The sequence below is a fragment of the Maylandia zebra genome, linkage group LG14 (genome assembly GCF_041146795.1).
Source record: "Maylandia zebra isolate NMK-2024a linkage group LG14, Mzebra_GT3a, whole genome shotgun sequence".
NCBI lineage: Eukaryota > Metazoa > Chordata > Actinopteri > Cichliformes > Cichlidae > Maylandia > Maylandia zebra.
In genome coordinates, this window is record NC_135180.1 from 2,014,494 (window position 1) to 2,029,793 (window position 15,300).

The window sequence follows — 15,300 nt, forward strand, 5'->3', positions numbered from 1 at the left end:
CCCGCCTACTCTCCTTCCTTTATGCTTTTCTTGCTAACGTGTGGACACTTTTAATAACGTCTACACTGCCTTAAGGTTAAAAACACCTTTTGCTCTGCAAAAAATACACCGTGACCGCCTCACCACGAGGGGGCAGCATTTTATTCTCGTTTCCCATCCTTGAAAAGAAATAAAGTGGGCTGCCATCCAGCAGTTAAGTTTTCTAGTAGCTTTAATAGTTCAGAGAGTCAAACACAATAAATGTATTTTGTCAGGAACACAAAACATTAGCTGTCGGTAAGATTACACGATGAAGCTGATATATTTAACTGGATTGCAAACAAAGGCTCTGTGTGTAAAAGTTACTCACTAGCTGTCAGGAGATTGCAGTCAACCTGTTTTCTCACCCCTCCAAACTCGAGCGCATAATCCTAGCTACGGTGGCCACTGTAGGACAAAACAATTCTGGCTGCTGTTCATCTGTAACGGACGCAGGTTGAGCTCCTGTTGAGCTCAACTATCAAGATCATTATGGCTGTATCCCAATTCAGGGTCTGCAGCCTTAAAGGCCGCATTTTAAGGCCGATTGACACGACGAAGGCTGTCCCAATTTGAAGGCTGCTCAAAATGCGGCCTTCAAATGTGTCCTTCATTTCCCTGAATTTTAAGGATGTGGCGGTGTAGACTTCGTGACCCAACATATCCCAGAATGCATAGCGCGGCGGTGGGTGTGGATAATTTTGCCGAAAAAAACGGTGAAAGCGGAGCGGCCGAAGAGTAAACTTTTAAAAGTAAGTACTGAATATTATTATCAGATTCATCAGAGGGAAAACATGATTTTAAGAATCAGAAAGAGTTTTATTGCCAAATGTTGAGCAGGTTTACAACATTAGGAAAATGCTGCGGTACTTAGTGCAAACATACTGTCAGACTGTAAATAAACATAAAAATAAGAATTAGATATATAGTAGATAGATATATAGATATATACATGAGTGCAGGTGGTGATCAGTGCAAACATGGAATGATGCAGTGAACACAGCGTAGGGTCATGTGTTAGTGGTGGGAACAGTCATACGGTTATTGTTCATGAGTCCAACAGCAGAGGGGAAGAAACTGTTCTTATGGCGAGAGGTTCTGGTGCGAATGGACCGGAGCCTCCTGCCTGAGGGGAGCAGGTCAAACAGACTGTGTCCAGGGTGAGAAGGGTCAGCTGAGATCCGAGCTGCACGCCGCAGTGTCCTGGAGGTGTACAGGTCCTGCAGAGATGGGAGTCTGCAGCCAATCACCTTCTCAGCAGCAGTGGCAGTCCTAGCCTGTTTGGCGCCCTGAGCGAACACACCTTCTTAATATTAAAATCTGTAACATAATGTATTGTTTGGAGTTTAGTCTGTTACTGTTGCTATTTTTACCATTTCTTCTTGGAGCAACTGTAACTCACATAATTTCCTTAGAGATTAATAAAGTTTTCTGATTCTGATAGTTTCAGGATGAGCTGCCATTATCCAATCACACATCTGCTTACCTGCATCTTTTGCTCGTTTCTGCTTGTTTTTTCTCTTTTTTTCTAAACTGAGCACCTGATGGCTTTGAACTTTTCTTGTCCATCTTCCACTGGTTTGAATTTTGCACTCCAGTATGAACAATCATCCCCCAACCCGAGGATCACCACAACATGATCTAACACACCTACACCTTAGTTGAAGATTCACTTTGTCTAAGGTGCATTTCTGGGATTTCACACAACCCAGGATTCAAATCATGAATCCATAATGGGCTTGGATTTACAACATTATGAATGAAATGTGCTCTATCTGGAAGCAGCTGGCCCCTCCCCTTTCGACGGGTTGTGTGTGAGACTTTAAATCATCAAATTATAAATTTTAAATTGTTATTGATCCTTTACTCCTGGTCCTAAAGTGTATATTTATTTTCTTACTCTTCTTATATTTGTTTTTTGTTTACTTGCACTGCTGTAGCTGGAGCCTCGTCGTCTCGTCTCTCTATATGCTGGGCTGTCTGTAGCGGAGATGACAATAAAGTTTACTTTGACTTCAGCAGCGCGCAGGCGCACTGAGGGCTCTCGCGCTCACTTTTCACGTACAGAATTTCGAAAAAACATCGGTGCAAATTATAAGTCTGTATCATGATGCCTGGTGTTTTCGTGTTTGTTGGTTTTTTTTAAATTGTTTTATTTTGCGGGTTGGTTATTAGACGCTGCTCCAGCCAGCCAGAGAATCCCCCGCCCCCGCCTCCCTGAGCAGCAGGCGCACCTCGCAAACGGAGGGCGCCCTTACTCCCAGCAAATGGGCGATAGAAAACCGATCGGTGCCTGTGACATTCCCGATATGCGCTGGCTGACGTCGGGGCAGCACGAGTACGAGCAATTTTTATTTTTTATTTTTTTTGCCGATGCCCGTGAATCCGCCCCGGGCAACCGCCCGTGTCAAAAACTGCTACTGCTCAGCAGAGCGCAGTGGCGTGTCTAGAAAATTTTTGTTGGGGGGGCCAGGTAGGGGCACAGATTTGGAGAAGGGTGGCAGATGTAATTGGCAGATAATGTTTAAAAAAAAAATTCTACCAACCCTTAACCATAATTCAATAATCCTATAAACCTAATAACCGAATGCGCTTTTAACTCTTATTAGAATGAGATTTTAACCACTACGGTGCAAAGTTTTTAGATACTGCGTTGATAAAGTACAAGAGATACAATCAGTGCTTTGTCAGTGTTTACTCAGCATTCAAGGACATCAATATTTGCATAGTATTTTTACTGACATATACTGCACATATGTTTTGGGCAAAAACATTTTTGAATATTAAAATACGAACATTTGTAACAAACAATTGACAAATTAGCCAATGCAAAACTTTCTCTGCCTGTTAAAAAAAGAAGATAATCTTCTCACAAACTGGTGTTTGATTTTGAAACAGGAAAAAAGTGGAGAAACAACTGAAAAGACTAACATTTGAATAAAACCTGAAAGCAAGTAAATACTTTCTATGCTGCCTTATGGTAAACTTTGGTAATATTGATAAAGAACAACACTGGCTGATGATGAAATACAGTCAGCTGGCATGGTGACACTGCCAGTATTAACCTGCAGGGCTGGACTGGGACAGAAAATCGGGCATTTTGACTACAGACCGACCCACCAGGTATTAAAGCCATAAAGCCTTTGAATGAAAACAAATGCTGTTGTGACAGTCCCATATGGAAAAGAAATAGTAAAAACTTATATGACTTAACTCATGAAAGTGGCCACTTTCATGAGTAAATCATATAAGGCTTACATGATTTACTCATGAAAGTGGCCACTTTCTCATTACTTTCATATATTGTTTTAGTAAGTATCCAAAACATACAAGTTTCATTATATAATTTTTCAAGGGATCTTATATCTGCTTTTACTCTTGTATGCTTTTCATACAAGTTTCACACAAGACAGATACAAACTTTATAAGATTTATATATATCTTTTCCATATGTACACTGTCTTGTTGGTATATGTATGATTTCTATACATTTTACGTCAGATAAAAACTTTGGTTGTAAGATTTAGATAATTATTTAATAAAAGTGAGACATTTTAAATGAGAATAAGAAAGAAAAGTATTTCTTTGTGCCCCCCTTTCCCTGTTAATGCCCTACATGCCCCCCTGGCAACACTTTGCTAGACCCGCCCCTGCACAGTTACCAGCTGTCAGCTACATAAAAAAGGATCCTGGTGTTATTTGTCTCTCAGAAACAGTTCATAACTTCCCTTCAGCTCATTCATGTTAACTAAAAGGTAAACCTGTTTCTCCATCACCTGTTCAGCTCTGATGATTCAGTAAGGACATCTCCTGGTTTCATCTTCATGTTTCCCTCTCACCAGATATACAAACCATCCTGACCAGCAGCTTTACAGCTGTGGCTCCAGCAAACATCAGCTGATACTAGAAATTAATATTAAATAAATTCTAACAACAGCTGATCAAGCTTAAACGTGCTGCTGTTGTTTAGCGCGACATCCGCTGGTTTCCTCTTTCTGGCACAAAGTGGGCGATAAACAAACAAGAGAGCTGATCAGCTGATCATTGATCAGTTTCATGATTGAAGTAGAAACGGGAGAGGGAGGGGGGAGAATGAGAGAAGAAGAGGCAGCTGTGCAGCGTAAAGACAGAATAACTCCAGCTTTGTGCCTTTTTTTCATTATAGCTAAAGTCCGGGACAAACTGCGTCTCTTCTCAGCTCAACACCAAACGTGTAATATTTTCTCTGAATGAGGGACCATTCCATTTTTTAAGGAGCCGTTGGAAACTCTACTAACCTTATGAATAAAATAAAGTTCACTATCAGTAACATCATAGCAGAGGTGTGGACTCGAGTCACATGACTTGGACTCGAGTCAGACTCGAGTCATTAATTTTATGACTTTAGACTTGACCTGAAAAAATGTTCTAAGACTTGTGACTTGACTTGGACTTTTACACCAATGACCTGGGACTTGAATTGGACTTGAACCGGTTTACTTGAAAAGACTTGATATTTTACCCCAAATATAAAATTTAACATGCATATTATATAGAGATTGAAAATGTGACGTCATTCACGGGTAGAACCGCAAAGGATTCTGGGAACTCGTGGCAAGAGGTACTAGCGCACGCAGGCTTTCAATTGAAATCAGTCACACAGCGATAAAAAGAAACACAAAAATGTCAAGAAGCTGTTGTATTATTAACTGCAATAGCCGGTCGCATGACAGCCACGGGAAGCCGACGGGTAAAGAGATCGGTTGTTATCGGATTACGTCGTTGAAGAGAAATTGTTCGAGCCATGTTTCCGAAGTAACAAAGAGGCGACGGATGGCCTGGATTGCAGCCATTCAAAGACCAAATATAACGTCCCAGAACACTCCAGCTCACAGGTTAGTCTGCTCCAAGCATTTACACGAAGGTCAGTCTGCTGTTGTAGTTAATGCGTCATTTTCATAACATAATTGGTGATATAGGTTACAAGCAAGTCTGGCGCTGAACAGAAATTGTCGCGCTATGCTCCTTTATTTATTGTGCATAAATAGTGAATTGTCCTGACACAATATTGCGTTTCGCTTCTGTTATTATGGTACATTGACAAAAACTATACTTTTATTCACAGGATAAAACAGTTTTTTTGTATCACTAATTGCCCAGTACGATTACAGCATACAGTATTATTGTCACTGCTACATTTCTGTAATGCTACCAGAAATTATTTCCACTACTAATTAATTACCGTTGAGCTCAAAGGTCCTATTAATAAACGGTTAACGAATGTGTATTTATGACGACAATTTGTGAGACTGGTAAACTTATGATACGTACGATGGTCTTTCGTTCTACACGGTGCATTTCAAGGTCCTGCACCCATCCGTCGGTAAACTGTGCCTGGGCTTGTTGCAGTGACCTGAAGTTACTAAACTTCATGAGTGTATGCACTCACTCCAAGAACCGTATGATTATAAATATGCATATAAATGTGCTACAATGAGATAGCTGACTTCATCTAACTAGCAAATGTTGTCCAGGCTACGTTGGTGATGCAGTTTTTTTTAATATGTATGATATTTTTGTCATGCGATTTTAAAGCTGGTCCTACAACCGCATCCAAGAATAACATGCAGCTTATCTCAGAACTGTCGGTGAAAATTATTCTTGGAGCTAGGTTTAATTGAGCTGCATTTTAAAGAGGTGCAATTTCACAATTTGTGTATATTTTCTAAGTTCACTATTTTGTCATGTGTTGAGAAAAACACAGATTTAAAAATTACATGGTCTAATATTTACATTTAGCATAACTGCAACATTATTTTTTCTTTTTTTTTTTTTAAAGACTCGAAAGGACTTGAAATTCAAAGTTTCAGACTTGTGACTTGACTCGGACTTTTACACCAGTGACTTGAGACTCGACTCTGACTTGCCTGACATTACTTGAGACTTGACTTGAGACTTGAGGATAAAGACTTGAGACTTACTTGAGACTTGCAAAACAATGACTTGGTCCCACCTCTGCATCATAGCACCACCCAGCTGTATAAAAACTCCGTCAAGCTGGCTAGAACGCAGTACGAGTTATTGCAACTGACAGTAAAAAGTCAGCACAACTAAAATAAACTCCACCTAAACTTGGTTCATATCTGACCCAGATAGACTGCAGGTCATAACTTCTTACCTGAAGTTCAGTTCACCTGACACTCGGACCGGCGGCTGCCTCGGGTCTTTCCTCCTGCCTCCCCTTCCCTCATACACCTGCTGGCCTCTGTGGAAGCCCCGCCATAGCCACCACCAAACAACCGAGTTATTTTTACACATCGGCCTGCATCTGCCGATCCACCACCTCTCATTGTTCATGCCATTACAAAAAAGTCACCGGGCATATGCCCGGTATGCCCGATGGCCAGTCCAGCTATGTTAACCTGCAACCAAATCTGCAGCTCCATACAGCAACGTTATGACTTAGATTATATCTTATAACTCATAACTCTTATGTTAGCTGCCCTCAGTAGCATACTGTCTGAAATATTCGATGGCTGCAATAATTCTTTAAGTGTTATTTTTTCCTTGGTATTCTAATTTCACCGAAGTTTACTAAACTCAACAAACTTGATATTACTTACCGGGACATTTATTCTGTCCTCATTTTCTTTCACCGAAAAATTGTTTCCTGCGGTGCCGTCTTTCGTGCTTGGCTCTCCTACATTTGCTAAAGTGATGCGCATAGCGCAGAAGCGATGCTGCATTCAGTTACACTCTGATATCTGAGCTTCACCGTGAAAACATAATCGGACATTTGATATTTGATTGAATTTTATTGTTTTGCCTTTGGGGTGGCACCTGGGGTGGCCAGTCTGGTTGGGGGGGTGGCCTGTGCCCCCCCAGGCCACCCCGCTGAGCGCACAACACGCTGCAGTCTCTGTTTGTCCCTGATAGTGGCTCCAGCGTACCACACGGTGATGGAGGAGGTGAGGATGGACTCGATGATTGCAGTGTAGAACTGCATCATCGTCCGTGTTGGCAGGTTGAATTTCTTCAGCTGCCTCAGGAAGTACATCCTCTGCTGGGCTTTCTTGATGACGGAGGTGATGGTGGGCTCCCACTTCAGGTCCTGGGTGATGGTGGTACCCAGGAAGCGGAATGAGTCCACAGAGGTGATGGGGGTGTCAGTCAGGATGATGGGGGGGAGTGGGGCTGTGTGCTTCCTGAAGTCCACAATAATCTCCACTGTCTTCTGGGCATTCAGCACCAGGTTGTTGTGGCTGCACCAGGACACCAGACGTCAGGAAGTCAGTGATCCACCGGCAGATGGGATCAGGCACATTCATCTGGGAAAGCTTGCCTCGGAGATGGTCTGGAAGGATGGTGTTGAAGGCAGAGCTGAAGTCCACAAACAGGATCCTGGCGTAGGTTCCTGGGGAGTCCAGATGCTGCAGGATGAAGTGTAGGGCCATGTTGATGGCGTCCTCTACAGACCTGTTGGCTCTGTATGCAAACTGCAGGGGGTCCAGGAGGGTCTTGAAATAGGAGAGAACCAGGCGCTCAAATGACTTCATGACCACAGATGTCAGAGCCACGGGTCTGTAGTCATTTAGTCCAGTGATCCTAGGTTTCTTGGGGACAGGGATTATGGTAGAGGACTTGAAGCAGGCAGGCACATGGCATGCCTGCAGTGAGGAGTTGAAGATGCCAGAAAACACTGGGCCCAGCTCGTTTGCACAGTGTCTGAGGGTGGCAGGAGACACACCGTCTGGGCCGGGAGCTTTTCAAGCATTCAGACTCTTAAACTGCTTCCTCACATCTGCTTCATGAATATGAAGAGTTGTGGTGGGAGGTGGTGTGAAATCCTCTTTTGTGTGGGTTTGGAGGGGGGTGTTGTAGGTGAACAGTTTGAAGGTGGTGATGGCTCTATGGAGGGGGGAGAGGTGGGGGAATGAGTGTCCAAAGTGTCTCTATTGTTGGGGCCGTTGGAGGTGTGAAGGCTGCCTGATGGCTCGTCTAAACGGCAGTAGAAGTCGTTAAGGGTGTTGGCTAAGAGCAAGTCATCAGTGGAGTGGGGGGTTTTAGGCTTGTAGTTGGTGATATTCCTAAAACCTTTCCACACAGAGGCCGAGTCGTTCTCTGAGATCTGCTGCTGCATCTTCTCAGAGTGCTGATGTTTAGCAATGTCCACTTCTTTAGTGAACCTGTACTTGGCCTCTCTGTCCCTGTCTCCGCCTTTCTCTTTTCAGCCACAGCTTTTTGAGTTTAGGAGTAAGCCACCTGTTGTTTAGTGTCAGAGCTGCTGGCAATAACTGCGATAACATCAGGAAAAAATGAGGATGTTTATACACACGTGTTAGAGAAGACGGTGAGAAAGAAATGAAAGTATTGGTCACATGCGGTTTGACTCTTTCAAAGTAAAATTACTTTACAAGGTTCACTATGTATGTCGCCAATCTCTGGCCACATACATAAAACGCGTTTGGGTGGACGCGACCCATTTTGGCACCAGCAGCTTCCACATTTTTTCTATCAAACCCCCCAATATTTCTGTACCTTCAACAGCTTTTATTTAGGAGAAAGGGTTATCTGTCGGTGATCCCAACACTGAGTCAAATACTTTAAAAGCACTCTTTGACACACTTGTACTTTTTTTTAAACAAGCAATGATATTTTAATTTGAAAGCTTTACTCATTTCAGATACAACATCTGCTCCAGCTCAAATGATGTGGTAATAAAGGCGCGGTGTGCAACAGTAACAAGTATTTTACAAAAAAAGCTCAAGTATTACTCGTATGTTACCCAGTAAGGCCATGAACGTGATGTGCTGCACTGCACATCCAGAACTTACCGTTTAGTTTTTTTTTAATTAAAGATGGTCAAATGCTTTGATTGCATCTCTTTTTCTTGCATTTCTACATAATGTATACTTTATTAACCCCCACAGGGAAATTCCTCTCTGCATTTAACCCATTCCCTCAGTGAAGCAGTGGGCAGCCACCAACCCAGCACCCAGGGGGCAGTGTGTTGGGACAGTAACTTGCTCAGGGGGTACTGTTCAGTGGATTTGAACCCCCGACCATCCAATCATGGGGCACCACTCTACCTACTGAGCTATCCCTGCCCTTTATTCATTTTTTAAATAATGGTGCACCACTGCAACTATGACGAGACCCAAACGTGCCTTAAAGCCTCTAACAAAAAACCAAGTTTGCTCCACTCTTATTTTTCTTGGATCAAAATATTAGGGGCAAGTTAATATTTTTCAGTACAACTCTTGTAAAAGTACTACTTTTGTTGTCATTAAACTGATTTAATTACAGCAGCACATGGTGCACAGGTGGGCCTAACAGAGTAGTCAAATCTCCTCAGATTATTTCACACAATCAGGTCAGAAAACAATAATATGGTTATGCTTATTTTAGTTATGAGCGCTTGTTTGAAGAAAAATAAAAAGGGAAGAGGATCGAAGCTCAGAGCTGAAGTAGAGCGGGTCGCCTAGCGAGCAGAAGGCCAGCTGATCGAGCTGCGTTTCCCCGATGCATCCATGCAGGTGTGGGTGGATGAGGCTCCGAGTGTTCAGAGTATAAAAGCAGCATGAAAGTACCAGACTGATGTTCATAGCAGCACTGAGCTTGTTTGGTTGTTTCATTAAACTGTGATGATCACGGGGTATTTGTAAGCACATCTTCCCGTATTCGGATCATTATACACAAGAAACAGACAAGGTTTGTTTAAAAAAAAGCATCTTTTATCACGGTTGATACGTCAAACTGATCAGTACCCATGACATTGCACAATACAACGGCATGAAAAACAATAAAAAAAGGAAATCATCATCAAAATAGGTATTGCATCTTCCAAAAGCTAATTTTCCCCATTCATAAATACTTTTCCTCTAAAAGGCCAGAAATGATTTCTACAAGCTGATGAGCATGACGCGACATGAGACGACGACCAGCAGACATTCAGTGGCGCTGACATCCATGTTTTTGTACAGTACAATGCTGAAGGCCGAGACTTCTGATGACAAGGAGTGGTCGCAGCCCACCTGTGTGTGTGTGTGTATATTTATATATTGGGGGGGCGTGTCCCAGCTGTGGTCATGTGACACTTGAGATGTGCCAAAGCTGAACAGGGCTGTGACATGACTGAGACGATATCGGCGATGCGCTGTTCCTTTGCAGCGAGTCCTGTACCAGAACAAGAGCACACACGTTACTGGTGGGCAAAGCTCACGTTAGCAGGTTTGCTGGAATTATATCGAGAACCAGGCCCGCCTGAGCCTGGTTCTGCCGGAGGGTTCTTCCTGTTAAAAGGCAGTTTTTCCTTCCCACTGTCACTTGCTCATAGGGGGTCAGCTGATTGTAGGGTCTACCTTACAATATAAAACAACTGTTGTTGTGATTTCATGCTGTTTCCAAACATATGCGCTTCATAAGCTTGACACTGTATCTAAACATCAGTGTGGAGCGTCCCATCTCTAACTGGTTTGTGTGGTTTCCATGAGCTCACACAGGGAACAGGTTCAAGTGAAAAAACAAGATAATATCACAACATCAGTCAAATTAAACGATAACTTTATTCTGTGTAGTGCATTGAGGCGGTGAGACTCTGTAAGCGAACCAAAAACAAGACTTTCAGTTGTTTCTATTCTTATTGATAATTATTGGATTGCTGCAACACTAATTAAAGCAGATTTCTGCAGTATATCTTATGACGTGGTTACAGCAAATATTGGCCTCTGTGTTAATATCTGTAATCATTTTAAGTAGATATAGGAGCTCTTGCTTTATTTCACCGATGTCTGTAAGCAGCAGTCCTGATGGACTCATTTTTAAACACGTAGCTAAACAGGAAGTGTATTTGTGAAATAAACTTGCTTCTGTACCTGTGTGTTTTGGTGCCCACGCTGCCTCTGCTCCTAACTGGGATTGGGTCTCTCTGCAGCCTTCTGGATCTGTACGGATGAACAGAAAGCAGGTTAGGTTTCACCGTCAGCTCCTCTGTGATGAAGCGCTTGAGGGGGAAATGCAGAAGTTTGCATCTACACCCCCGAGAAGATGCTGACAGAAAGCCAGATCGCAGCGATCGACAGACAGAGACTGATTGCGTTTGGAAAAAAAGACAACTGAAAGCTTCTGTAACAGAAAACAGATGAATGCAACTGCCAGGAGGGGGCAGAGGTGCTCTTCAGCCAACGTGAGGCTCTGAAACCAAGAGACGACACAGTAAAGAAAGACTACCGAAAAACAAGGAGGAAAAAAAAGGGGGGGAGAAAAAAAAAAAGGAGGGGATTCATGAAGCAGGAACCGAAAATCAGGCTGTTAGATGGCTAGAAACTCAAGAGGAGATGACTAACTGTGAGCAAATGGAAACCTGTCACGTGACTGTCCACTGAGCTGCATATGGTTCGACTCGTATGAGAACAAAATGAGGAAAAGCTCAACAACAGGCAGGATGGTTACTGTACCTGTGGCTGTTCTTTTAGGAAATCTGGGAGCTGAAATTCACCTTTATAGACCTGGAAAAACAAAGGGCCACATTTAGAGCTTCACAGTCAGCGCTGCACAGTTCAGCATCCGGGTTTCCATGGTGACATGTTAAAAATGTAAAATAGCATTATCCCTGCCTAAGTTCAAACTCAGCCGACAGAAAGAGATGGGGGAGGGAGACTGGGGGAGTTTCTGAAAACCAGCCACAGCAGGAGGCTGCCATGAAAACATCAGATCAAACTGGAGGCAGGGGGGTGGCCTGTAGGGCATACCTCTGCTGTGCATGTGGGATTCTCAGAATAGACACTGGGTGTTCCAGTAGTCCCATAAAAAACACACAAATCACATTTCTCACAAACGAGCGCTTTAAGCTTCTCCCTCAAAGCTGGAGATAAAGGAAGGATGCTGGAGCTGACGAGAGGAAACAGGAGGAAGCAAAGAGACAGAAAATGATACAAAGATTCACTAAAATGCTTCAATCCAGTTCGGCTTTCATCGTAGAGCTACATGCGGCATTTGGATTGTACGCAAACAACAATCCTGTTATTGCTATAATATTTTGTCCCTCCTCTATGGTTTACATCTCCAGTGCCCAACAACAATAAGACTCATCGGTTGACAAAGTCCGACCTCTTCCGGTCCCAATGTCTTTAAGCAGAGCTGTGCCCATCTCTGACTCCAGCTCTAGTAAAGTCAGCTTTCCATGAGCCGCTGTGTGTTGACGTGGTAGCATGGATCCATCCTGCTCTGCATCAACGTAGTGCAGCTGGCGGTGTAGCGGCGAGGCGGATATGTTTTTGGCACACCAGTTGTTGGTGACCACGTCAATCATGTATCGATCTTCTGATATCTAATGTGTCATATGACAAAGCTCGAATGGCATCCAGAGTCCCCGGATCTGTGTCTAACAGAGCAGATTTAGTCTGTGACACACACACAGACATTTACATAACATACAGCAGGAGTTCAAGCATCGCCTCCATCTGTCTCATTATCATGCCATCTTAAAGTGGTACCTATCCATTCGTATAGATGTTGGTGGAATAGTTTCAGAGTTACAGGAAGTAATCTCAGCCAACAGTGCTTTGCTGCAGTATTTGACTGTTTTTGCACTTCTATCCTCACGGCAACATCAAAAGGCAGCAAAGCCAAATCTGAGGCTTTATGTAGGAAAATGGGAGCTTCCCCATTGCCAATGAAAAAAAAGTGATTCAGTATCAATGAAAAGTATTTGATTGAGTCTGTGCTCGAGTTTAAAAGTCCTGTGCTCAACATTCTGGAATTCACTGATTCAAACGTTCCCCCAAAACACAAACTCCCTCCTTAATCCCCCTGCGTGCCTTCATGCTTGCTTGCGTGTTAGTCTGAAATTGAGGCAGGGCCAAAGGGGGAGTGTAATCCGACATTACTTCCCAAGGCAGAGACAGAGAGGCGAGTGCATGTTTCTGATTTCCTCCCGGGTGCCATTTTGCAGCTCTGTCGGCGCTCAGAGGCTCCAGGCCAGACTGCTCCGAGCCAGTCCGAGCCTTCTGCTCAGACGGAGACAGAGCACGTGCAGGGGAGGTGGAGCATGTTCTACATCAGGACACACCAGAATGCACACGCAGTAAATCCAAAGGATGTATAATTAAGATGTGTACAGATATAACGTCTAGATCAATCTGTCCTTCGGTGAGGAGATGGAACAAAGACCAGGCGACATGCCTGCACGATGGGGTCGATGTAGGAAGAAGCCAGCTTGTTTTTGTGCAGCAGACTATGATTTGCAGGTCCATTACCTCACAAGGATGTGTTCAAATGCTCATGGAAGGAGGAATATTCAGACTGGGAAAGATTTACCTTCTGTTCTATTCAGACAGACAAACAACGTCTGCTAATACAGGCCACGCTCCAGCATCCATCACGGTCACAAAGAGTTTCGCCTTCCCCTCAAATCTTCCCTGATAACAGATATCTGTTACCAAGTCTGTGTCCATACTGCATATAATCCAAAGGGAGCTAAACAATCCGGTCGTTCAGTGATGACGCGACGAATCCTACTTCCGGGTCTAAAGTAGTCTGCGTTTAATATGGCTTTTGTGTTATTAACATGTTTAATGTTTTGTATTTTCTTCTATTTAATCTCAAAAAGCTCCTAAAACAGTCAGTGATCACTGTTGACCTCCCTCGGCTTTTATTACCGCTAATCATTTATTTAAGCTCAGTTTTTAAAACCTTAGGATGTAACTACAGCCCAGCCCATGCAGCAGTACATGAATGACTAACCTCGTATTGTGGATGGATTATCTCAGTTGTTCTCCTGGCTGAAGTTTGGTCCTTTTACAGCATCCTGCCATGCGATTACATTTGTTCCTGACCACCGAGAACACTCACGTTAACTTTTATCGAGTGGAAAAAAAGTTAGCTTGTTTATATTGTGCTAACATAGCTGTGTCGCTAGCGGTCACCTAGCACATCATTATATACCAGCTAGCCCAACTTCAGTAACCCTACAAACGTCACTGCTGTTTAGTTTTCTGTCTTCATTTATGCTGGAAGTGATAGCAGAGCTGTACGTTTGAATTTGTTTCCAAAACCCCGCAGTCAGGACATGCTATATTGTATTTAGATAGAAGCTAGCGAGCTAACTCCCTGCTAACTTCTAACTCTGTTAAATGTCATAAATTCCGTTTTCATGGATGCCTGGATGTTAAACTCAATTGTTACACCTGGTAGAGCAGAACGCTGATCATTTTATTAAAGATGAAAGACTTTAGACAGTTTTTCAACTCTCAGTAATACCATAGTGATCGTTTGATATATGGACCTGCAGCGGAGTTTAGGCGCAGACACGGCTAGTGACGTCAGATTTAATGACTGGATAGTGTCATTGTGCTGTCAATGCTGCTGCTGGCCTGCCAAACCACTGATGCAGGTTTGCATGGTGTCTAGAAGAGGAGCCATCCTCACTTTAAGAAATACCAGAACGTCAGTGAGAAATCCAGAAGCACTCACTGTGAACAAATCCATTCTTTCCTTCGAGTCAAGACTACAGAGATAATTGGACTACATATAAGATGGAGCTTTTTGGCCTAAGCAGCACCTTCATGTTCTCAGCTAACACTCTCATAATGACTTTCTTCTCTCAAATGTGGTTTATTTTGTGAACATTTACACATTTGTGATGCAGCAGCATGAGAAAAGCCAGCTGTGCATTTATAATTACAGCCAAATAGCTTTCTGTTGAGTCATCAATGAATTCACTCATTGTCTCAACTATACAGATCACTTTTTGTAGCACTTTGAGATGTTTTGTTAATCTTCATTTATTTATTACACATAAACTCAATATGCTTATCACAAAACATAACATAAAAACCCATGTAGACTCATTCAAGTTTTTTTTTTTTTTTAAATAATGACCATGTACAGCGCACATGCACACGCACGCACACAGTTATTCGGTGTAAGCCTGATGGACAGTTGACCTCGGGTCAGTGGGCAGTTTGTTCCAGAGGTCCACTGTAACTAGTCGTATTTCTATCCACTTACTGTAACTCACTTCTGCATAGTTTTAAAAGATCTGCATTGCATCAGTTTTGCATGAAACAAAAACACAGTCGAGCATTTCTGGTTGCTGCAGTGAACAAATAAACCCCAAACAAAAAGGTGTGTACGGTTGAACAAAAACCCTAGAAACCCTTGGCAGCTCACCTCAGAGTTGGGCTGAGCCAAGTCAGGGAGGGACTAACACGGTCGGGTCAGCCAAGCCGCCTGCTGGTACAAGCAGCAGGCCGGCCCGGTGTGGTAGTGCCAAACTAGAGCCTGCAGCGGTTCCGCCTCAGC

At 43.2% G+C, this 15,300-nt stretch overlaps 1 protein-coding gene across 4 annotated transcripts in view; it reads right to left on the minus strand.

Moving 5' to 3' along the window:
* Positions 1–9,709: 9,709 nt before the first annotated feature.
* tpst1 (tyrosylprotein sulfotransferase 1) overlaps positions 9,710–15,300 on the minus strand; it is a 75,685-nt gene continuing 70,094 nt past the window's right edge. For 3 of the 4 annotated variants that reach the window (XM_076892103.1, XM_076892102.1, XM_004537964.3), the window contains exons 4-6: positions 11,454–11,504; positions 10,872–10,940; positions 9,710–10,173 (exon numbers count right to left, since the gene is read on the minus strand). In XM_076892103.1, the coding sequence (XP_076748218.1) occupies positions 10,905–10,940; positions 11,454–11,504 (87 nt within the window). In that variant the 3' untranslated portion in view covers positions 9,710–10,173; positions 10,872–10,904. The remainder of the gene's footprint in view (positions 10,174–10,871; positions 10,941–11,453; positions 11,505–15,300) is intronic. The other variant, XM_012917310.3, reaches the window with a different exon arrangement.